This window comes from Bombina bombina, chromosome 6 (assembly GCF_027579735.1).
Source record: "Bombina bombina isolate aBomBom1 chromosome 6, aBomBom1.pri, whole genome shotgun sequence".
In the NCBI taxonomy this organism is placed as follows: domain Eukaryota; kingdom Metazoa; phylum Chordata; class Amphibia; order Anura; family Bombinatoridae; genus Bombina; species Bombina bombina.
This window is the reverse complement of record NC_069504.1, coordinates 782,610,808-782,636,679: the sequence shown is the minus strand read 5'-3', so window position 1 is coordinate 782,636,679 and position 25,872 is coordinate 782,610,808. Positions and strand designations below refer to the sequence as shown.

The 25,872-nt window shown below is 42.1% G+C and overlaps 1 protein-coding gene across 1 annotated transcript in view; it reads left to right on the top strand.

Annotated features, from left to right (window-relative positions):
* Positions 1-25,872, top strand: part of LOC128663661 (bromodomain-containing protein 4B-like) — a 777,540-nt gene that overhangs the window by 602,434 nt on the left and 149,234 nt on the right. The window contains 3 exon segments of the mRNA XM_053718097.1: positions 13,629-13,908; positions 14,372-15,016; positions 15,166-15,275. Of these exon segments, the coding sequence (XP_053574072.1) occupies positions 13,629-13,908; positions 14,372-15,016; positions 15,166-15,275 (1,035 nt within the window).

Sequence of the window (25,872 nt, the reverse complement as noted above, 5' to 3'; positions counted from 1 at the left end):
GGAGATGGCTTAGAGTTTTTTAGTGTTTAACTGTAGTTTTTATTATTCAATCAAGAGTTTGTTATTTTAAAATAGTGCTGGTATGTACTATTTACTCAGAAACAGAAAAGAGATGAAGATTTCTGTTTGTATGAGGAAAATGATTTTAGCACCGTAACTAAAATCCATGGCTGTTCCACACAGGACTGTTGAGAGCAATTAACTTCAGTTGGGGGAACAGTGTGCAGTCTCTTACTGCTTGAGGTATGACACATTCTAACAAGACGATGTAATGCTGGAAGCTGTCATTTTCCCTATGGGATCCGGTAAGCCATGTTTATTAAGATAGTAAATAAGGGCTTCACAAGGGCTTATTAAGACTGTAGACTTTTTCTGGGCTAAATCGATTCATTATTAACACATATTTAGCCTTGAGGAATCATTTATTCTGGGTATTTTGATATGATTATATCGGCAGGCACTGTTTTAGACACTTTATTCTTTAGGGGCTTTCCCTAATCATAGTCAGAGCCTCATTTTCGCGCCGGTATGGCGCACTTGTTTTTGAGGACAGCATGGCATGCAGCTGCATGTGTGTGGAGCTCTGATACATAGAAAAGTCTTTCTGAAGGCATCATTTGGTATCGTATTCCCCTTTGGGCTTGGTTGGGTCTCAGCAAAGCAGATTCCAGGGACTGTAAAGGGGTTAAATATAAAAACGGCTCCGGTTCCGTTATTTTAAGGGTTAAAGCTTCCAAATTTGGTGTGCAATACTTTTAAGGCTTTAAGACACTGTGGTGAAATTTTGGTGAATTTTGAACAATTCCTTCATACTTTTTCGCAATTGCAATAATAAAGTGTGTTTAGTTTAAAATTTAAAGTGACAGTAACGGTTTTATTTTAAAACGTTTTTTGTGCTTTGTTATCAAGTTTATGCCTGTTTAACATGTCTGAACTACCAGATAGATTGTGTTCTGACTGTGGGGAAACCAAGGTTCCTTCTCATTTAACTATATGTATTTTATGTCATAAAAAAATTTAGTAAAAATGATGCCCAAGATGATTCCTCAAGTGAGGGGAGTAAGCATGGTACTGCATCATCCCCTCCTTCGTCTACACCAGTCTTGCCCATACAGGAGGCCCCTAGTACATCTAGTGTGCCAATACTCCTTACTATGCAACATTTAACGGCTGTAATGGATAATTCTATCAAAAACATTTTAGCCAATATGCCCACTTATCAGCGAAAGCGCGACTGCTCTGTTTTAGAAAATTCTGTAGAGCATGAGAACGCTGATGATATGGTTTCTGAAGGGCCCCTACACCAGTCTGAGGGGGCCAGGGAGGTTTTGTCTGAGGGAGAAATTTCAGATTCAGGAAACATTTCTCAACAAGCTGAACCTGATGTGATTACTTTTAAATTTAAGTTGGAACATCTCCGCGCTCTGCTTAAGGAGGTGTTATCCAATTTGGATGATTGTGATTATCTGGTCATTCCAGAACCACTATGTAAAATGGAAAAGTTCTTAGAGGCCCCGGGGCCCCCCGAAGCTTTTCCTATATCCAAGCGGGTGGCGTACATTGTTAGTAAAGAATGGGACAGGCCCGGTATACCTTTAGTACCTCCCCCCATATTTATAAAATTGTTTTCCTATAGTCGACCCCAGAAAGGACTGATGGCAGACAGTCCCCAAGGTCGAGGGGGCGGTTTCTACTCTACACAAGCGCGCCACTATACCCATAGAAGATAGTTGTGCTTTCCAAGATCCTATGGATAAAAAATTAGAAGGTCTGCTAAAGATGTTTGTTCAGCAAGGTTCCCTTCTACAACCAATTGCATGCATTGTCCCTGTCACTGCAGCCGCGTGTTTCTAGTTTGATGAGCTAGGAAAGGCGATTATTAGTAATTCTTCTTCTTATGAGGAGATTATGGACAGAATTCGTGCTCTTAAATTGGCTAATTCTTTCACCCTAGACGCCACCTTGCAATTGGCTAGGTTAGCGGCGAAAAAATTCTGGGTTTGCTATTGTGGCGCAGAGCGCTTTGGTTAAAATCTTGGGCAGCGGATGCGTCTTCCAAGAACAAATTGCTTGACATTCCTTTCAAGGGGAAAACACTCTTTGGCCCTGACTTGAAAGAGATTATCTCTGATATCACTGGGGGCAAGGGCCACGCCCTTCCTCAGGATAGGTCTTTTCAAGACCAAAAATAAACCTAAGTTTCGTCCCTTTCGCATTAGCCACTGCTCCTAGGATTTTCTCATAGGTACTAGGGTCCCTTCTGGCGGTGCTAAGACCAAGGGGCATTGCTGTAGTACCTTACTTGGACGACATTCTGATTCGAGCGTCGTCCCTTCCTCAAGTAAAGGCTCACACGGACATTGTCCTGGCCTTTCTCAGATCTCACGGATGGAAAGTGAACGTGGAAAAGAGTTCTCTATCTCCGTCAACGAGGGTTCCCTTCTTGGGAACTATAATAGACTCCTTTGAAATGAGGATTTTTCTGACAGAAGCCAGAAAAACAAAACTTCTAGACTCTTGTCGGATACTTCATTCCGTTCCTCTTCCTTCTATAGCGCAGTGCATGGAAGTGATAGGTTTGATGGTAGCGGCAATGGACATAGTTCCTTTTGTGCGCATTCATCTAAGACCATTACAACTGTTCATGCTCAGTCAGTGGAATGGGGACTATTCAGACTTGTCTCCGAAGATACAAGCAAATCAGAGAACCAGAGACTCATTCCGTTGGTGGCTGTCCCTGGACAACCTGTCACAAGGGATGACCTTCCGCAGACCAGAGTGGGTCATTGTCACGACCGACGCCAGTCTGATGGGCTGGGGCGCGGTCTGGGGATCCCTGAAAGCTCAGGGTCTTTGGTCTCGGGTAGAATCTCTTCTACCGATAAATATTCTGGAACTGAGAGCGATATTCAATGCTCTCAAAGCTTGGCCTCAGCTAGCGAGGGCCAAGTTCATACATCAACCATCAGGGGGGAACAAGGAGTTCCCTAGCGATGGAAGAAGTGACCAAAATCATTCTATGGGCGGAGTCTCACTCCTGCCACCTGTCTGCTATCCACATCCCAGGAGTGGAAAATTGGGAAGCGGATTTTCTGAGTCGTCAGACATTGCATCCGGGGGAGTGGGAACTCCATCCGGAAATCTTTGCCCAAGTCACTCAACCGTGGGGCATTCCAGACATGGATCTGATGGCCTCTCGTCAGAACTTCAGAGTTCCTTACTACGGGTACAGATCCAGGGATCCCAAGGCGGCTCTAGTGGATGCACTAGTAGCACCTTGGACCTTCAAACTAGCTTATGTGTTCCCGCCGTTTCCTCTCATCCCCAGGCTGGTAGCCAGGATCAATCAGGAGAGGGCGTCGGTGATTTTGATAGCTCCTGCGTGGCCACGCAGGACTTGGTATGCAGATCTGGTGAATATGTCATCGGCTCCACCATGGAAGCTACCTTTGAGAGACCTTCTTGTTCTAGGTCCGTTCGACCCACTCCGGCTGACTGCTTGGAGATTGAACGCTTGATCTTATCAAAGCGAGGGTTCTCAGATTCTGTTATTAATACTCTTGTTCAGGCCTGAAAGCCTGTAACCAGAAAAATTACCACATAATTTGGTATCTCTGTTGGTGTGAATCTGCAGGATTCCCTTGGGACAAGGTTAAGATTCCTAAGAGTCTATCCTTCCTTCGAAAAGGATTGGAAAAAGGATTATCTGCAAGTTCCTTGATGGGACAGATTTCTGCCTTGTCTGTGTTACTTCACAAAAAGCTGGCAGCTGTGCCAGATGTTCTAGCCTTTGTTCAGGCTCTGGTTAGAATCAAGCCTGTTTACAAAATTTTGACTCCTCCTTGGAGTCTCAACCTAGTTCTTTCAGTTCTTCAGGGGGTTCCGTTTGAACCCTTACATTCCGTTGATATTAAGTTATTATCTTGGAAAGTTTTGTTTTTGGTTGCAATTTCTTCTGCTAGAAGAGTTTCAGAATTATCTGCTCTGCAGTGTTCTTCTCCTTATCTGGTGTTCCATGCAGATAAGGTGGTTTTGCGTACTAAACCTGGTTTTCTTCCAAAAGTTGTTTCTAACAAAAACATTAACCAGGAGATAGTTGTGCCTTCTTTGTGTCCTAATCCAGTTTCAAAGAAGGAACGTTTGTTGCACAACTTGGATGTAGTTCGTGCTCTCAAATTTTACTTAGCAGCTACTAAGGATTTCAGACAAACTTTGTCTTTGTTTGTTGTTTATTCTGGTAAACGGAGAGGTCAAAAAGCAACTTCTACCTCTCTCTCCTTCTGGATTAAAAGCATTATCCGATTGGCTTATGAGACTGCCGGACGGCAGCCTCCTGAAAGAATCACAGCTCACTCCACTAGGGCTGTGGCTTCCACATGGGCCTTCAAGAACGAGGCTTCTGTTGATCAGATATGTAAGGCAGCGACTTGGTCTTCACTGCACACTTTTTCTAAATTTTACAAATTTGATACTTTTGCTTCTTCTGAGGCTATTTTTGGGAGAAAGGTTTTGCAAGCCGTGGTGCCTTCCATTTAGGTGACCTGATTTGCTCCCTCCCTTCATCCGTGTCCTAAAGCTTTGGTATTGGTTCCCACAAGTAAGGATGACGCCGTGGACCGGACACACCTATGTTGGAGAAAACAGAATTTATGTTTACCTGATAAATTACTTTCTCCAACGGTGTGTCCGGTCCACGGCCCGCCCTGGTTTTTTTAATCAGGTCTGATAATTTATTTTCTTTAACTACAGTCACCACGGTAACATATGGTTTCTCCTATGCAAATATTCCTCCTTAACGTCGGTCGAATGACTGGGGTAGGCGGAGCCTAGGAGGGATCATGTGACCAGCTTTGCTGGGCTCTTTGCCATTTCCTGTTGGGGAAGAGAATATCCCACAAGTAAGGATGACGCCGTGGACCGGACACACCGTTGGAGAAAGTAATTTATCAGGTAAACATAAATTCTGTTTTCTGCCCTAACTTGAAAGCCTGCGTAAGATTACTCAGTCTTTTCCTTTTTTCCACAGGTCCATGTGAGGGAGAATGCCTCTCAAACCTAGTGAGCTGCCCTGCTGCCAGGCAGATTATATTTAGGTAAGTGCTAATTTTTATTTTTCTAGGGAGTATAAAGAAAAATATTGTCACTTTATGTTTAAATATTTTTATTGAGATTATAACATCATATAACATCACATCAGTTTACCACCTGTGTCACGAGCAGTCTAGTGGTAAGGTCATTATACAAATAGCTGGAATGAAGCTAACAATCTTGCAATTGATCAGGTGGAATTACAGTTTGATTTCTCAAAATATCTTTTAAAAAACTTATAACATAGGGATTTATTAACATGTCTAACTATAACAGGATAAAAACAAGAAGACCCCAAGATATATTCTGAAAGTTTTCTCTGAATCACCTTGTATCCACCTTGGGTTAGAGATATTAAGGCCACAGTGAGCCCAAGATAGAAAGTAAGAAAAAGAAAAAAAAGAAAAAAGGAAAAGAAAAAGAGAAAAAGATTTGTTTTAGTTGCCGAGAGTTATCTCCCTGTTTGTCCCCCCCACGGGTCAGCAGCTATCTATACCATCTCCCAATCAGCAAGGAGAAAGCTGTGTTTAAGTTGTAGGTCTGTTGTTTAGTGTCCAGTAAAACCAGATCTTCTCTAATTGTGTTTGTGTGTCCAGTACCTGTGATGCAGACTCATACATTCGGTATGTAAGAGAAATTCTATTTAAAACCTCTTCCCAAGGGGGGGCCGAAACCTTCCAGTATTTTGCAATACTCACTCTGGTGACTGTGCAAATGATTTTGATGAATATATTTATCTTTTTGTTAAATTTGGGAAGAGGTATGTGTAACAATGCATGGGTTGGAGCCAGGCAGATAGTGTCTTCCAGGATTGAACTGAGTAGGTCAGAAGTTTTAGTCCAGATTTCCTGTATTTCCCTACATTCCCACCACATATGGTAATAGGAGCCTATTTCTCCACATCCCCTATAGCAATATTTGTTATGACTAGCAGATACATGGGCTGTTTTAATTGGGGTCAGATACCATCTGAACATGGTCTTAATCGTGTTTTCTCTCAAATCGGTACTCAGTAGTCCTTTACAGGCTGAGTGGAACACGTCATCCCACCATCCCCTATCTTTGTAAATGTTTAGATCTGATTCCCAATTAATGAGTAATTTAGACTTGTGTGGGTTTCCAAGTGTTTGTATCTGTATGTATAATTTGGATATGGCCCCTTTAGGTCTGTGGGATGATTTGAGTAGGCTTTCTAACGGAGTAGTAATGTCTGGCTGAAAGTCTCTGATGTATCTACAGATCACTGAGTTAACTTGTAGGTACTGGAACCACTGTAGCTTTACTGTATCAAGTTGTGTTTGAATCTGGTTAAATGTTTTAGGTTTTCTACCATCCATCCAGTCCGCCACTCTGTATAGTCCTTTGTTGGACCATTTATCGATTGTAGCATGTAGGTCTATAGGAGTTAGAGATCGAATTGGACGTACTAATGTTTGTTTGGATAATAAATTTTGTCGTTTAGTCAGAAAGGACCATATCTGAGAAGTATGTAATGTTACCTGGGAGCCTGGTTTGTTTGAAAGCTCTTTTGAGGGGTAATCCTTCCACAAAATATCGTCTGAGTGTGAAGAATCTCTTAGCTTAGCCTCTAGATCAATCCAGATAATTTCCCTAGATGTGTTTCCCATTAGTGTTGTCTGGGCTAACCTCGCTGCCCTGTAATAATCTATAATGTTGGGCGCACCCACTCCACCCAATTGTCTGTGTCTCATAATGAGTGTGGATATTATCCGCGCCGTTTTGTTCCCCCTAATAAATGCTATTATGTCTTTTTGTAGTGTCTTTAGGTCTTTAAGTGGAACTTGGATGGGGAGAGTCCTAAAAAGATATAATATCTGGGGTAAGATGGTCATTTTGACAGACGCTAGTCTGCCTAACCACGAGAAGTTATATGTTTTCCATTTATGTAGTTTTTTCTTTATCTCTTTGTAAAGGGGTTCATAATTATGTTTGTATAGCTGGTCAATACGAGGTGTTAGGTGTATTCCCAAATATTTGAGCGAATGAGCAACCCATCTGATTTGAAAGTTAATTTCAATATTTTTTTTGGTATGTTGTGGTAGTCTTAGAGACATTGCTTCGCATTTATCTAAATTAATTTTGTATCCTGAAATTTGAGAGAACTGGTCTAGGAGAGTGTATAAATTGGTTAGTGAGGTGAGGGGCTTGGACAAAGTTAAAAGAATGTCATCTGCAAAAAGTGTTGATTTGTATTCTTGATTTTTAATTTTTACTCCTGAAATATCTGGGTCTAATCTGATTCTTGCTGCCAGAGGCTCTATGCAGAGCGCGAATAGAAGAGGGGACAGTGGGCATCCCTGTCTCGTGCCATTTAATATGGGGAAGATCTTAGACTTGTAACCTGAGATTGACACTTGGGCTGTTGGGTTTGAATAGATAGCATTTATAGCCGTAATAAAGGCCCCCCTGAATCCCATCTGATGTAGTACCGCCGACATGTATCTCCAATCTACTCTATCGAATGCCTTCTCTGCATCCAGCGAGAGGAGCAGAGAAGGCATCCCGGTGTCTCCCACATAATCTATGATATTTAAGAGCCGTCGTACATTGTCTGGAGCTTCCCTATCTGATACAAAGCCCACTTGATCTGGGTGAACTAGTTTTGGCAGAATATGTTTTAGTCTATTAGCTAAAATTTTCGTGAAAATTTTCATGTCTTGATTAATAAGCGAAATGGGGCGATAATTCGCGCATAAGTTGTGGTTTTTGCCGGGTTTGGGAATCACTACTATTTTGGCTTGTAACATATCTTTTGGGATAGTGTGCCCCTCTAGTATTAAATTACAAAAATCTGTGAGATGCGGGACTAGTATTTCTTTGAATGATTTATAGTATTCCCCCACAAATCCATCAGGTCCTGCTGCTTTTCCTGTCTTGAGGTCCTTAATGACCCTCAGGACTTCTGCCCTAGAAATTGGTGTGTTTAGTTTGTCTAGGTCTTCTGTTGTAATTGTGTGTAAATTGGCTTCTTTTAGAAATTGCTTTGTTTGGGATTCTGTGGTGTTTGTGTAAGTGACCTTATTACCGTCGTATAACTTCCCATAGAAGTCCGCAAATGTATCTGCGATAAGTTGAGGATTTGAAACTGAAGTGCCATTTGCCGCTAATATAGAAGGGATAATAGATGCTTTGCATCGGTCTCTGAGTTTATTCGCCAAAAATTTGTCTGGCTTGTCTTTGTAGATGTAGTATTGTGTATTTAGTTTCTGTATAGCCCTGATAGACTGAGTGTTTAACATGCTGGCTAAAGCGTCTCTTTTAACTGTTAGGGTAGTTAAAATGTCTTTTCTTTTTGTAATCTGATGGAGTTTCTCTAAGTCAGAAATTTCTGTGTGTAGTTGTGATATTTGAGCTCTGTATTGTTTGTTTCTAGTGGATTTGTCCTGGATGAATAATCCTCGCATGTAGGTTTTATGTGCCGCCCAAGGAGTCAGAGGGTTCAGTGTAGTTCCCTTATTAAGTTCCCAAAAATCAGTCTGTGATTTGACGTATTTATCTCTGTGTGTGGGGTTTTTTAAATGTGTCGGATCATAAGTCCAGGATCTTGCTCTTTGTGTATCTACAAATCCCTCTAGATATAAGGACAAAACAGAATGGTCTGACCACACACATGGCTGGATTTTTGAGGTTTGTAGAAGTGGTTGTAAGACTTGGCTAATGTAGATGTAATCCAGTCTCGTGTATTGTTTATGGGCTGCCGAATAAAAAGTAGTGTCTGTTGTGTTTCCATATAATGTGAACCAAGAGTCAAATAAAGCATGTGGTGTTAGGTGTTCCTGAATGGAGCTTACTATTCTGTTGTGTCTGATTTGTTTAGCTGTGAGTTTGGTTTTGGATTCTTTAAATTTGGTCATCGTGATATTGAAATCACCTGCTAATATAATTTTATAGTGGGACCAGTTGGTGAGTAAACTGGAGATTTGGGTAAAAAACGAATGCTGATTGTCGTTGGGGGCGTAAACATTGCATAGAATAACGTGGGATTCTCCAAAGTGACCCCTGACTATAAGATATCTTCCTTCTCTGTCTGCAATAGTGGATTCATGCTTAAATGGTAAATTAGCGTGGATAAGGATGGAGACCCCTCTTTTCTTAGAGTTAGTCGTTGCGTGGAAGTGTTGTGTGAATTTTCTGGTCCAAAATTTCGGGATTATGTCTTTGGTAAAGTGGGTTTCTTGAAGGAATAAGATGTTGGCTCCTAAAAGACTGTACTGGGACATGGCTGTACGTCTCTTAACATTAGTATTTAAGCCTCTCACGTTGTGAGATATGAGGTGAATTTTTGGTATCATCTAGTTCGTAAAATGTAAAGTGTTTTCTGATATGGTGCAGGTAAATAAGTGTTTAATACATACGACCCAAAGGAGGTGGTAGGTTCAAACCTGGAGGCGATAGAAAGTTGTGCTGACCCGGAGGGGGTGACCTTCTCGGCATCTTTAGGAGAAGAGTTAAAGAACGTTAAAAGAGAGATATTAATGAAGCATAAACATGAAAAACAAAGTGTAACATAACAACTGTTAAACCTAACTTGTAGGTATGCATACATTATTACTACTAACAAGTTGGGATAGGGGAGAAGAGCTGGACCGTGAGATGAGTTAATAAAAAGTTAGCTAATGTGTCAGCTTTTAGAAATTTCGACTAACATAACTAATCATATTTTCTAACTGAGAAACAACATATTACAATTCTTTACCCCTCCTTCGTTTTGTACAAAGGAGGGCCTTAAAGTAGTTCATACAAAAGGGTCAAGTAGCCAAAGTTCCCCTGTCAGGGACCTTGGTCAAACAGTACTCGGGGGGATTGGGGCTCTGCCTGGAGGGTCCAGGCGGCATTTTTGTGACTGTTCTGCATCCCCCCGGTGAAAAAACAATGTAAATGGGTCAGGCAACCTTGATATTGTATCATTTTTTGGTTCTTTTGCGGTTTACTTGTGTCCATTTTATGTGGTTAGAGGTGTTCGGCAGTGGATGAGGAATGTCCTCCATTGGTATGTTCGGGACTTCCAGTCCTAGTAATTTGCAGGTAGGGTGGAATATCTTCTACATCGTGGACTGTAAAGGTTTTGTTGTCCTTGAGAATGTGCAGGGCGAAGGGGAAGCCCCATCTATATTTAATTTGATTTTTGCGTAGAAGAGTTGTCAAGGGACGCAGGGAGCTTCTTCTTTGGAGGGTTCTAATGCTGAGATCTTGGAAGAACTGAATAACACTTCCCTGAAATTTATAGGTAGGTTTGCTTCTGGAAGCTTGAAGGATTTTCTCTTTATCTTGAAAAAATGAGAATTTTACTATAATGTCTCTAGGGGGCGCCTCCTCCCTGGGTTTTGCTCTTAACGCTCTATGGGCTCTTTCAATCGCAAACTCAGTTTCTTCTGATTCTCCTGTAATATTTCTGAATAAGTGTTTCAGGTATGTGTTTAGATCAGGATTAGTGATTGATTCTGGGACCCCCTTCAGCCTGATGTTACTTCTGCGTGACCTATTTTCTAGGTCATCGACCTTGTCTTGCAATTCGTTGATGGTCTGGTTTTGTGACTGTAGGGTGTGAGAGGTAGTTTCCATTTCTTCTGTTACTGTGTCTCTGTGTTCTTCTAAGGCTTCTAGTCTACCTCCCATGTCTGCTATGTCTGCTCTAATATCTGTTAGGCTGGATGTGACTGCTGAGTGCATTGTGTCTATCTTTTCCCACAATTTTTTGAAATTTGCTGCGATGTCTTGTTTTGAGACCAGGTCTTTGAGGTCTGCTTTTGTTACTGGGTGAGTCTCACTATGTGGAGTAGAATCTAATTCAGTGTCTGAATTTCCCTCCATCTCCTCTGTCACTGTTTCTGTCAGTTTACTGTGGCGTGAAGGTTTGAAGAAGGTGCTCACAGTGGAGGATTTATTTATCTTTTCTCCTTTAGTAGATTTTTTGGCTGACATATTAGTTGTTTATTATTAGAGATGAGAATATAGTATGGTGGAGGGTGAGCTGATATCTTTAAGAGACTCTCCAATATGTTAGTATAGCCCTTTGAAATAAAGAAACCTTGCTGTGTAAGAGAGAGTTGCCTCAGGTTAGAGGTGATGTTATAATATCTTTTAGAGCTTTTGACTTCCAGATAGAAAATGACTCTAGGTAACTAAGGGTAATGAATTCAGCTAGTTGTCTTGAGATAGCCACTAAAAGTTATGTCCCATTAAGTGAATTGTTTGATGCCACGTGTGTGTGGATAACAGGGGTTATGTTGCAAGTTTTAGGGCCTGCCGTGCACTTCCAATTGCCGAATATATTAACAGACTCTTATGTTCCTTATATGTTTTTAAAGTGGGTATGCCTGATTGATCATTAGATGCCTCACATCTTCCGTTTAGGGCCAGTTATACTTTAAAGTTATTGTGACTCCTTTGGCCCAAACTTAATTACTTTTGCCTGAAATGTCCCTCTTATTTTGCCCCCAAGCATAGTCCGGCTATGACTGCCTGTGTTACTTATAAGATTTATCACCTAATAGTTCGGGGGTGTTGGGATGGCTGACAGCGGCAAATTCCAGCATCTGTCTTCATCGGTTACCAACCGTTATGTGTTGCGTAGATCGGCATTCACTAGGCCCATGTGTGCAGGTGATGGAGGCTGCTTACCCGTGTGATGTATCTGGATCGGAGCGGTCAGCGCCGCTTAACTTGTAGAAAGTTTGTGTTGTCGCCCATCTGCTTACTGTATTATGGCTCTAGTCGCTGCTGCTTGAATGCTGGGTTCCGGAGTTTTGTCCGTCTGTTGCTTGTCACGCCATTAATGCTGCAGGGATTACTTTAGTTTCGGCGCGAAACCGCCGCTTGTAAAATTGGTAATTTTCCCAGCAGCGCCAACCGCTCACTGTCCCTCTTCAGATTGTGTTCCCGGTGTTCAGAGACCTCACCCAGTGTATAAATATTATATATTCTTATTTTAAAGCTGAAATGCTGACTTTGTTAGGGATTCCAGCTCAGAGCTCACACGTCCATCTTTGAGCTCAGTCAAACTCCGCAAAATATTGTCACTTTAACAGTTAACTCTGTTGGGACATCAGATTCGTTAATCCTATTGTGGGTTAATAGGATGTGATGCAGTTTGTGCAGGCACTGGGGACGAGTTCAGGGACCATAAGCTCAGTTAGTTTTTTATTCCAGATTTTTCCGTTCAGGGTGGTTTTGTTTTTTACTTACTCTTGGCGGCTTTACCTTCAGAGTGAAAATTAATCCTGGCCAGGAGGTTCCGGTTGATACGCCCACGATGGGCGGGTCTGTTCTGAAGCGGCAAAGAGTTTTGCATATTTTTTTCCTCTCTCACTTCCGGAGTGCCGGAAGGGTGACGTAGTTAGTTGTGGTTCCGCTTTTCAGTGTTAGCGGTCTCCGGATACCGAGTGGAGCAGCTCTGGGTTGAGTCCGGATTTTCTCTCAATATTACCTCCGGCGGTCAGCAGGACAGGTAGGCACCTCAGCAGGGCTAGCTGAGGTGTAGAGGCTGTCTTGGGGTGCTGTAAGACCAACATTTTTTGCATGAAAAATAAAAAGTTGTTGTTAAAAATTTAAAGGTACAGTAACGTTTTTGTGACATAATCTAAAAGATAAATAAGTGTTTTATTTTTCATTTATTCAATTATTGGGTAAAGATGGACCAAGAGGCCCTGCAAAATGTTACTTGTTCTTTGTGACGGCTACTTCTCTTTCTTTGTGGCTGAAGAGTATAATTTGCTTGGCCTATGAAACTGCTGGACAGCAGCCTCCTGAGAGAGTCACTGCTCATTCCACAAGGGATGTTTCCTCTTCCTGGGCATTCAAAAATGAAGCTTCTGTTAAACAGATTTGCAAGGCTGCAACTTTGGTCCTCTCTACACACTTTTTCAAAATTCTATAAATTTGCTACTTTTGCCTCGGCTGAAGCTTCTTTTGGGAGAAAAGGTTCTTTCAAGCAGTGGTGCCTTCCGTTTAGGTTCCCTGTCTTGTTCCTCCCTTATCGTTGTCCTCTAGCTTGGGTATTGATTCCCAATAGTAATTATAGATGAACCGTGGACTCTGTGTCATTAGAAAGAAAACTAAATTGATGCTTACCTGTTTATTTAGACAGGTTCTGTTTTATAAACCTCAGGTACCTCTGCACCTTGTGTTACTTCCTTTCTCTACTTTTCTTTCGGTTGAATGACTGGGTTAGAGGGAAGGGAGGTGATACTTAACAGCTTTGCTGTGGTGCTCTTTGCCGCCTCCTGCTGGCCAGGAGTGATATTCCCATTAGTAATTAGAGATGATCCGTGGACTCACTGTGTCAAGAAATACATTTATCAGGTAAGCATAAATTTCGTTTTATGAGGATCAGCATAGCCAGTTTATAGTAGGTAGAATTATTTTTGATATTAATAAATAAAAACTATATGGGGATAGTGTCTTAACATATTGTAAAAAGGTTGGAAATTTGCAATAGATAACACAAGCTGTAAAATTCTAAACCTACTTTTTGTATTTGGTCTTTCTAAACTTTTTTTTTTTCCCTCCTCTCTCCGCAGCATCACCATCCCCAACAGCAACCTCTTGCCCCACCTCCTGTTCACAAACCTCCTTCTCCTCCTACCCCAGTTTCCTTTCCTCTACCTCCTAGCTTAGAATCTCCCCAACCATCCATTCGCCACCCTCTGCACACTGGGAGTGTTTTTGACTCAGTTTCTACCCATTTTGGACAGTCAGTTCTTCATATACCGCCCCCTGATCTGCCTCCACATCTTACAGGGCCGCAGGAACATTGCTCCCCACCTCATCTAAATCAGCATCCCCTTGTCAGCCCTCCAGGTAAGACTTAAAGGACCACTAAATAAAAAATATTTACATAATCATCAAATGCATGATAAAAAGACGATTCAACAGCACTTAGTTTGAACTTCAAATTAGTAGATTTTTTTTTTTCTAACACTCCTGTATCATGCGACAGCCAATCACAACTGCATATATACGTATTCTGTGAATTCTTGCACATGCTCAATAGGAGCTGGTGACTCAAAAAGTGTAAATATAGACAATGCAAACATTTTTTTAATGGAAGTAAATTGGAATGCTCTATCTGAATCATGAAAGTTTATTTTTGACTTGAGTGTCCCTTTAAAAGGCGTGAAGAATATTTGGTGTAATTTGATTAATTTGAATCATTTGTAAAGCACTAGAACTTCTCAGTGGTGTAAAAGTTTATCGTTTTTTGTTTTTCTCTGTTCATATTCTTTTCCCTTAATATTGATCCTCTCTTCCATTCCATTTTTAGCTCTACACAATGCCATGCCCCAGCAACCCTCCCGCCCATCAAACCGTGCTGCAGCCCTTCCTGCCAAACCTATTCGGCCTCCCTCTGCTTCTCCTCCACCTTCTCAACCTCCCCATCAACATCCTTTACACTCCCATCATCACCACCCACAGCCCCCTCACAACCTCCTAGAGGATGATGGTCCCCCGTCACCCCCTAGTGGTCTCCCTTCCTCCCCTGTTCCCCTTGGTCCTTCGCAAATGGTTATGTATCTACAACAACTTCAGAAGTCTCAGCAACCTCCACCTCAGGCACCACTTCTCCCATCTGTCAAAGTACAGTCTCAAACTTCCCTTGCTGCTCCTCCACAGTCTATGAGGCAACACCAGTCTCTTCCCTTCCCTACTCCTCCCCCTTCCTCTATTAGCAACCATCCTCCTCCCTCCTCTTCCTCCCATATACACCAGTTGCAGACACCGCCTGCAGCTTCACAGTCACAACCAGCAGTACAATTACCGCCCCCTCCCCAGCATGCAGCTCTGCAGGGTCCGCTGGCAGTTCCACACCAGCAACAGCATGTACAGCACCAGCAGGCCAAGCAGCAACAGGTGATTCAACATCATCATCCTTCACCACGGCAGCAGAAACAAGAACCATACACAGGAGGTGAGCGAGTATACTTGATGCTGTTTGTTAAATAGTGTGAATTGAACTGATTTTAACAAATGTTTATTGCTGTTGTGCAGTTGAAGGGATTTTTAAGGGATTTGATGGCTTTAGATGTTGGTAATGTTTATTTTTTTCTGTCTGTCCAGGTCACATGCGAGAGGCCCCTTCACCTCTCCTCCTACATTCTCCTCAGGTTCCTTCCTTTCCAAGCATGACTCATCCTCCTTCACCTCATGCTGGCCATTCTAAGAAGCAGGTAAATCTTTGAGGAGCAAACGCACAAGTTAAGAGGACACTAAACCCAAAATTTTTCTTTCATGATTCAGAGCGAGCATACAATTTAAAACAACTTTCCAATTTACTTCTATTATCAGTTTTGCTTTATTCTTTAGAGATCCTTTATTGAAGGATCAGCAATTCACTGAGCACATTGCTAAGCCAATAAGAGGTATACATGTGCAGCCACCAATCGGCAGCTAGCTCAAAGCTTATGAGCATACCTAGGTATGCTTTCAACAAAGGATACCAAGAGTAATACATTGTTTAAAATTGTATGCTCCATCTGGATCATGAAAGAAAAGTTTTGGGTTTAATGTCCCTTTAATGGGACATGAAACCCAAACTTTTTCTTTCATGATTTCACGATTTATGTAGAACATACAATTTTAACTTAACACTTTACTTTTATTTTCAAGTTTGCTTCATTCTCTTGGTATAATTTGTTGATAGAGCAGCAATGCACTACTGGTTATATATATATATATATGTGTGTGTGTCTGTGTATATTTCTATATATATCTCTATCATTTAGGGCAGTTTAAAAGAAGCGGTTTGTAACAGGTTGTGGATTGTTATTTTGTATTGTCTGACGAAGGGGGTAACACCCCGAAACGTTACATTAAATGGTAACTTTGAAATTCCTGGCGAGTGCATCCCTTTTCTTCACTACTATCAATACTTTGGAAGCACCCTGGGTAAATGAAATGTTAACAGTTAGTGCTGGCCTGCATGCTGTTTAAATTCCCTTGCTACAGCACCTGCAATGTTATAGGCCTTACAAAGTGACTTTTAATATTTCCTTCTGTGAAGCAGAACCTGTGACTACAGGACTGACGCACACTTTTTCACTTGTGCACTTTGGGATTTTCACACATTGACACTGTACTGAAAGTACACTATATTGCTTGAAACATGGAGAGCAATGCAACGAACAGCGACAATACCTTGGATGTGTCCCTGGAGCAACTGTATTTCAGTTTACAGAGGAGGATGCAAAGGAGATTCTTTTTGATGCTCTAGATATGGGGCCTATGACTAACAACCCAAACTATGTGCACACATATCTACTGAAATTAAAGAAAAGGGAGAAAGACTTGGCATATCTGTCTGAATACAAACTATGTCCCAAGGGGCTTTCGTATAAAGAATGTACCCACGTTTGGACGTAATAAGATATTTTGTGAACGATAGTGCAATATTTTGAACAAATGTTCACTGGATCTCATACTCCTGGTGGTACAGGAGGTGGGCCAACTACTGCAATAAACCAAAGTTGAAATTAGGAAAAATAAAGGCCAGGACCTACAAAAACTGCAACTTGACACTACAGAGGACTGGCTTAAACTAAATGAACAGGTGAAATTATATGAAAAAGAGCTTATCGACTTAAAGAAAAATAAACTGGAGGTCATGAACGACTACAGGGACAAAAGAGTATACCTATGGCTGAACCCAAGACCGGAGCGACGCCGGGACCAAGGTGGGAGGCAAAAAAGATTCTATTACAGAAGAACTTTCAAACAGTGGACAGCTCTGGATCTGCATCAGAGGGAGAAAATAACCCACAACCAAGAAGTAACACGGTACTGGAGGCCCAAGGGTGGTCACACGCTCAAAAAAACCGGAGAGGCCGAGACCCCACCCAAGACGTGGGGGGTACAAAGCAAAAACCACCCAGACCCCCGAGATAATGAAGGATAATATCGTGATCAACCTCAGTTCTTACACGGTCTTGGATATGGAAAATTAAATTTTGAACAAGGGACTATCTTTTATCCCCACACAGAAAACAGACAATTTTAGACTCTACATTGACCTACAGAAATTCCAACGCAACATGAGACTGAGGGAATTCTTTCCCAGGAAAGAAGAAATTGACAAGCCACTGAGGGCATCATCAAAATTCGACCCTGTTAGCAATAACGCCAGCATCAAAACCTTTGCAAGACTTATGCAGACCGAGATGGATGCTAACATCAACAAAGCAAAGAATACAACACACAATAACCTCAGTGACATTGAGAGACTTGCATTGAAGAATTTGGCTCAGCAAACCAGCAAAGTGATCCGCCAGGCGGACAAGGGGGGTGCAGTTGTCCTGCAAAATTATGAAGAATACAAGGAAGAAATTATGAAACGGTTAAATGACACTGAAACTTACACACGTCTCAAAGCAGACCCTGTAATAAGGCAAGGATTGATACTTACCTGAATACTGTCTTCAATGAAGGCTATCTGGACAAAAAGACATTGGACTATTTGATTACACCATTTCCTAGAACCCCGGTACTATATACTTTGCCAAAGGTTCATAAAAGCCTGATCTCACCTCCCGGCAGACAGATTGTGTCAGCAATAGGTTCAATACTACAGCCTATTGCAACATATCTTGATGGATTATTACAGCTGGTGGTAAGGAATATGGAATCATTCCTTCTCAACTCACAGGCACTACTGAAAACAGTTAAGGAACTACCCCCTCTGGAAGAAGATGGCCTGCTGGTTACACTTGATGTGACAAGCCTGTATACGGTCATTCCCCATCAGGAGGGACTACAAGCATTAAACAGACAATTAGCCAAATATCCTTTTATTGGGCCCCCTATAGAAATTCTAATCAATCTACTGGAATTCAGCCTCACCATGAACTACTTCCGGTTTGAACACCGATTTTATCTACAGAAAACAGGGACAGCGATGGGGTCCAATGTGGCCCCATCCTACGTGTCAACCTATACATGGCGGAATTTGAAACCAATGATACAGAACTATTCAAAGATGACCGTATATTGTTCTATAGACGCTACATCGACGATCTGGTGTTAATCTGGAGAGGCAGCAGAGCAACATTGGACATTTTGGTTTCAGAGCTTGAACAATGCCAATCCGGCACTCAAGTTCAAAATGGAAACAGATGACAAAAGGATTCATTTTCTGGATCTTCAGGTATTCAAGAATGGAAGCATTCTGAAGAGTACACTTTACAGAAAAGAAACGGATAGGAACTCGCTATCTTTTGTTACTGGACATCCACCATCACTCAAGAGATCCCTGCCTAAATCCCAGTTCAAAAGTGTCCAAAGAAACAACTCGAAGAAAAAGCCCAGCAACAGATGGAGGAAATGTACATAAGGTTCCAGGACAGAGGGTACCCCACTAAAATCCTAGATAAACAGTTGATGAAACTGGATACCTCCAGAACTCGGACACCCTAGGAATAACTCACTTTTGTGACAACATACACAAATTACAACTCATGCCTTAGGGATTCATTCAACAAACACTGGGACATCGTGAGAAGTGATCCAGCATTGCCATTTAAAAATATGGTACCGCCACGCATGGGATTCCGTAGAGCAACATCTCTAAGGGACATGCTGGTAAAGACAGACCCCTGTCCTTGCTATCAGAAGAAGTCATGGTTGGATAAAACGAAACCTGGTTGCTTTAGATGTCTTGGCTGCACGACTTGCAGTGCCTTACAGACAGGACCATACTTCACTCATCCTACCAAAAAGATGAAGTATAAGCACAGATACCGATTGACGTGCGCAGCCACTTATATTGTGTATTTTCTCCACTGCACATGTGGCATGCTTTACGTTGGCAAAACAACTGACGACTTGAGGACACGAATGGCCAACCACAGGTCAACCATACAAGCTGCCATTCTAAAGGGAACATTTTTCTCCCCTTTCTGCTTGGGTCCCTCTTGGGTTTTTAACCAACAGGCTATATTACTTGGCTTTTGTTAGGCTCTGTGCTGACTTTACACAACAGTTAGCTAGCTTTATGCTACTATATTATGATTTGGGATCATATTGTTGCTGTTTACATATTATTTTTATGCTTTACATTTATATTTATTTTTATGTTTATGTTCACTTCCAGTGCTAGCCACTATATCTATTTCTCTTGTTAAGTGTATCCAGTCCACGGATCATCCATTACTTGTGGGATATTCTCCTTCCCAACAGGAAGTTGCAAGAGCATCACCCACAGCAGAGCTGCTATATAGTTACTCCCCTCACTGCCATATCCAGTCATTCTCTTGCAACTCTCAACAAAGATGGACGTAGTAAGAGGAGAGTGGTGTATTATAGTTAGTTTTTTAACTTCAATCAAAAGTTTATTTTTAAATGGTACCGGAGTGTACTATTTTCTCTCAGGCAGCATTAGAAGAAGAATCTGCCTGTGATTTCTATGATCTTAGCAGAAGTAACTAAGATCCACTGCCGTTCTCACATATTCTGAGGAGTGAGGTAACTTCTGAGGGGGAATGGCGTGCAGGTTTTCCTGCAATAAGGTATGTGCAGTTAACATATTTCTAGGGATGGAATTTGCTAGAAAAATGCTGCTAATACCGGATTAATGTAAGTTAAGCCTTAAATGCAGTGATAACGACTGGTATCAGGCTTATTAACAGAGATACATACTCTTATAAAAGTGTAATATAAAACGTTTGCTGGCATGTTAATCGTTTTTATATATGTTTGGTGACAAAACTTATTGGGGCCTAGTTTTTTTCCACATGGCTGGCTTGATTTTTGCCTAGAAACAGTTTCTGAGGCTTTCCACTGTTGTAATATGAGTGGGAGGGGCCTTTTTTAGTGCTTTTCTGTGCAGATAAAAATACTGACAGACATTCAGCTTCCTTCTGCATGATACAGGACATCTCTGAAGGGCTCAAAAGGCTTCAAAGTCGTGTTTGAGGAGGGTAACAATCACAGTAGACTGTGGCAGTTGTTGTGACTGTGTTTAAAAAACGTTTTTGTCATTTATTATTCTGTTTTTATTAAGGGGTTAATCATCCATTTGCAAGTGGGTGCAATGCTCTGCTGACTTGTTACATACACTGTAAAAATTTTGTTAGTGTAACTGCCTTTTTTCACTGTTATTTCAAATTTTGTCTATTTGTTTCTCTTAAAGGCACAGTAACGTTTTTTATATTGCTTGTTAACTTGCTTTAAAGTGTTTTCCAAGCTTGCTAGTCTCATTGCTAGTCTGTACAAACATGTCTGAAACAGAGGATACTTGTTCATTATGTTTAGAAGCCATGGTGGAGCCCCATAGGAGAATGTGTACTAAATGTATTGATTTCACCTTAAACAGTAAAGATCAGTCTTTATCTATAAAAGAATTGTCACCAGAGGGGTCTGTCGAGGGGGAAGTTATGCCGACTAACTCTCCCCACGTGTCGGTCCCTTCGCCTCCCGCTCAAGGGACGCACGCTAATATGGCGCCAAGTACATCAGGGACGCCCATAGCGATTACTTTGCAGGACATGGCTGCAATCATGAATAATACCCTGTCAGAGGTATTATCCAGATTGCCTGAATTGAGAGGCAAGCGCGATAGCTCTGGGGTTAGACGAGATACAGAGCGCGTAGATGCTGTAAGAGCCATGTCTGATACTGCGTCACAATATGCAGAACCTGAGGACGGAGAGCTTCAGTCTGTGGGTGACGTCTCTGAATTGGGGAGACCTGATTCAGAGATTTCTAATTTTAAATTTAAGCTTGAGAACCTCCGTGTATTGCTTGGGGAGGTATTAGCTGCTCTGAATGACTGTGACACAATTGCAGTGCCAGAGAAATTGTGTAGGCTGGATAAATACTATGCAGTGCCGGTGAGTACTGACGTTTTTCCAATACCTAAAAGGCTTACAGAAATTATTAGTAAGGAGTGGGATAGGCCCGGTGTGCCCTTTTCCCCACCTCCCTAGATGCCACTACACGGGACTTATGGCAGACTGTCCCTAATGTGGAGGGAGCAGTTTCTACTTTAGCAAAGCGTACCACTATCCCGGTTGAGGACAGTTGTGCTTTTTCAGATCCAATGGATAAAAAATTAGAGGGTTACCTTAAGAAAATGTTTATTCAACAAGGTTTTATTTTACAGCCCCTTGCATGCAATTGCGCCTGTCACTGCTGCGGCGGCATTCTGGTTTGAGGCCCTGGAAGAGGCCATCCATACAGCTCCATTGACTGAAATTGTTGACAAGCTTAGAACTCTTAAGCTAGCTAACTCATTTGTTACTGATGCCATTGTTCATTTGACTAAACTAACGGCTAAGAATTCCGGATTCGCCATCCAGGCGCGTAGGGCGCTATGGCTCAAATCCTGGTCAGCTGATGTGACTTCAAAGTCTAAATTACTCAACATTCCTTTCAAGGGGCAGACCTTATTCGGGCCTGGTTTGAAAGAAATTATTACTGACATTACTGGAGGTAAGGGTCATATCCTTCCTCAGGACAGGTCCTAAACAATGGCCAAACAGTCTCATTTTCGTGGTTTTCGAAATTTCAAGGCAAGTGCAGCATCAACTTCCTCTGCTTCAAAACAAGAGGGAACTTTTGCTCAATCCAAGCAGGCCTGGAAACCTAACCAGTCCTGGAACAAGGGCAAGCAGGCCAGAAAGCCTGCTGCTGCCTCTAAGACAGCATGAAGGAGCGGCCCCCTATCCGACAACGGATCTAGTAGGGGGCAGACTCTCTCTCTCTTCGCCCAGGCGTGGGCAAGAGATGTTCAGGATCCCTGGGCTTTGGAGATCATATCTCAGGGATATCTTCTGGACTTCAAAGCTTCTCCTCCACAAGGGAGATTTCACCTTTCAAGATTATCTGCAAACCAGATAAAGAAAGAGGCATTCCTAAGCTGCGTACAAGATCTCCTTGTAATGGGAGTGATCCATCCAGTTCTGCGGACGGAACAAGGACAGGGGTTTTATTCAAATCTGTTTGTGATTCCCAAAAAAGAGGGAACCTTCAGACCAATTTTGGATTTAAAGATCCTAAACAAATTCCTCAGAGTTCCGTCATTCAAGATGGAAACTATTCGAACCATTTTACCCATGATCCAAGAGGGTCAGTACATGACCACAGTGGACTTAAAGGATGCCTACCTTCACATTCCGATTCACAAGAATCATCAGTTCCTGAGGTTTGCCTTTCTAGACAGGCATTACCAATTTGTAGCTCTTTTACAAAGGTTCTGGGCTCACTTCTGGCGGTCCTAAGACCACGCGGCATAGCGGTGGCTCCTTACCTGGACGACATCCTGATACAGGCGTCAAGCTTTCAAATTGCCAAATCTCATACAGAGATAGTTCTGGCATTCCTGAGGTCGCATGGGTGGAAAGTGAACGAAGAAAAGAGTTCTATCTCCTCTCACGAGGGTTTCCTTCCTAGGGACTCTAATAGATTCTGTAGAAATGAAAATTTACCTGACGGAGTCCAGGTTATCAAAACTTCTAAATGCTTGCCGTGTTCTTCACTCCATTCCGCGCCCCACGGTGGCTCAGTGCATGGAAGTAATCGGCTTAATGGTAGCGGCGATGGACATAGTGCCATTCGCGTGCCTGCATCTCAGACCGCTGTAATTATGCATGCTCAGTCAGTGGAATGGGGATTACACAGATTTGTCCCCTCTACTAAATCTGGATCAGGAAACCAGAGATTCTCTTCTCTGGTGGTTATCTCGGGCCCATCTGTCCAAGGGTATGACCTTTCGCAGACCAGATTGGACAATTGTAACAACAGATGCCAGCCTTCTAGGTTGGGGTGCAGTCTGGAACTCCCTGAAGGCTCAGGGTTCATGGACTCAGGAGGAGAAACTCCTCCCAATAAATATTCTGGAGTTAAGAGCAATATTCAATGCTCTTCTGGCTTGGCCTCAGCTAGCAACACTGAGGTTCATCAGATTTCAGTCGGACAACATCACGAACTGTGGCTTACATCAACCATCAAGGGGGAACCAGGAGTTCCCTAGCGATGTCAGAAGTCTCCAAGATAATTCGCTGGGCAGAGACTCACTCTTGCCACCTGTCAGCGATCCAGATCCCAGGTGTAGAGAACTGGGAGGCGGATTTTCTAAGTCGTCAGACTTTTCATCCGGGGGAATGGGAACTCCATCCGGAGGTGTTTGCTCAAATGGTTCTCCGTTGGGGCAAACCAGAATTGGATCTCATGGCGTCTCGCCAGGATGCCAAGCTTCCTTGTTACGGATCCAGGTCCAGGGACCCAGAAGCGGCACTGATAGATGCTCTAGCAGCGCCTTGGTTCTTCAACCTGGCTTATGTGTTTCCACCGTTTCCTCTGCTCCCTCGTCTGATTGCCAAAATCAAACAGGAAAGAGCATTGGTGATATTGATAGCGCCTGCGTGGCCACGCAGGACCTGGTATGCAGACCTAGTGGACATGTCATCCTTTCCACCATGGACTCTGCCTCTGAGACAAGACCTTCTAATACAAGGTCTTTTCAATCATCCAAATCTACTTTCTCTGAGACTGACTGCATGGAGATTTAACGCTTGATCCTATCAAAGCGTGGCTTCTCCGAGTCAGTAATTAAATTTACCACAAGATATGGCGTAAATATCTTCATTGGTGTGAATCCAAGAATTACTCATGGAGTAGGGTTAGGATTCCTAGGATATTGCCCTTCCTACAAAAAAAAGAGGGTTTGGACAAAGGATTATCAGCTAGTTCTTTAAAGGGACAGATTTCTGCTCCGTCTATTCTTTTACACAAGCATCTGGCAGAAGTTCCAGACGTTCAGGCATTTTGTCAGGCTTTAGTTAGAATTAAGCCTGTGTTTAACCTGTTGCTCCTCCATGGAGCTTAAACTTGGTTCTTAAAGTTCTTCAAGGGGTTCCGTTTGAACCCCTTCATTCTATTGATATCAAACTTCTTTCATGGAAAGTTCTTTTTCTGATGGCTATTTCCTCGGCTCGAAGAGTCTCGGAGTTATCTGCCTTACATTGTGATTCTCCTTATCTGATCTTTCATTCAGATAAAGTTGTTCTGCGTACAAAACCTGGGTTTTTACCTAAGGTAGTTTCTAACAAGAATATCAATCAAGAGATTGTTGTTCCATCATTATGTCCTAATCCTCCTTCAAAGAAGGAACGTCTTTTGCATAATCTAGACGTAGTCCGTGCCTTGAAGTTTTACTTACAGGCTACTAAAGATTTTCGTCAAACATCTAACCTGTTTGTTGTTTACTCTGGACAGAGGAGAGGTCAGAAGGCCTCGGCAACCTCTCTTTCTTTTTGGCTTCGGAGTATAATCCGTTTAGCCTATGAGACTGCTGGACAGCAGCCTCCTGAAAGGATTACAGCTCATTCTACTAGAGCTGTGGCTTCCACCTGGGCCTTTAAAAATGAGGCCTCTGTTGAACAGATTTGCAAGGCTGCAACTTGGTCTTCGCTTCATACTTTTTCCAAATTTTACAAATTAGATACTTTTGCTTCTTCGGAGGCTGTTTTTGGGAGAAAGGTTCTAATGGCAGTGGTTCCTTCCGTTTAAGTTCCTGCCTTGTCCCTCCCATCATCCGTGTACTTTAGCTTTGGTATTGGTATCCCACAAGTAATGGATGATCCGTGGACTGGATACACTTAACAAGAGAAAACATAATTTATGCTTACCTGATAAATGTATTTCTCTTGTAGTGTATCCAGTCCACGGCCCGCCCTGTCCTTTTCAGGCAGGTCTAAATTTTAATTTAACTTCAGTCACCACTGCACCCTATGGTTTCTCCTTTCTCTGCTTGTTTCGGTCGAATGACTGGATATGGCAGTGAGGGGAGGAGCTATATAGCAGCTCTGCTGTGGGTGATCCTCTTGCAACTTCCTGTTGGGAAGGAGAATATCCCACAAGTAATGGATGATCCGTGGACTGGATACACTACAAGAGAAATAAATTTATCAGGTAAGCATAAATTATGGTTTTTTGCGGGGTTGGGCGCTCCTCCATGTCCTAGAACATTTGATTGGCTTGCATATACCTCTCTCCTGATTGGGGGCCGTAGTATTGATATGGTTGCTATGACAAACCAGTTCTGTGCAATATCCTGCATGTCTTCTGCTCTATGGTGCTTTCATGCATATGTGTGATTTGGTGTTCACTATATATTTGGTGTCTATATGATTAGATAGTCGCACACAGCGGGGGCCCTTACCTGTTATATGCTAATTGTGGGAGTTGCATCACAGGTGTTGACCTGAAACTGTATCACTTAGGGTAGTTTAAAAGACACGGTTTGTAACAGGTTGTGGATTGTTATTTTGTATTGTCTGACGAAGGGGGTAACACCTCGAAACGTTACATTAAATGGTAACTTTGAAAATCCTGGTGAGTGCATCCCTTTTCTTCACTACTACCAATACTTTGGAAGCACCCTAGGTTGATGAAATGTTACAGTGAGTGCTGGCCTGTTTGCTATGTATGTATGTATGTATATATATATATATATATATATATATATATATATATATATATATATATATATATATATTTTTTTTTTATTTTTTTTTTATTTTTTTTATCTCCACCAATTAGCAGCTAGAACCTAGGTTCTTTGCTGCTCCTATGCTTACCTAGATAAACCTTTCAGCAAAGGATAACAAGAGAAGGAAGCAAATATAATACAAGGAAATTGGAAAGTTGTTAAAAATTGTATGGTGTGTGTATGAATTTTACTGTCCCTTTTTATTACTTCCTTGCGCAACCAAAGTTGCTGCTGACATGCCTGGTAAATTCTCTTGAGTCCTCCTCTTAACTAGCTTCATTGTA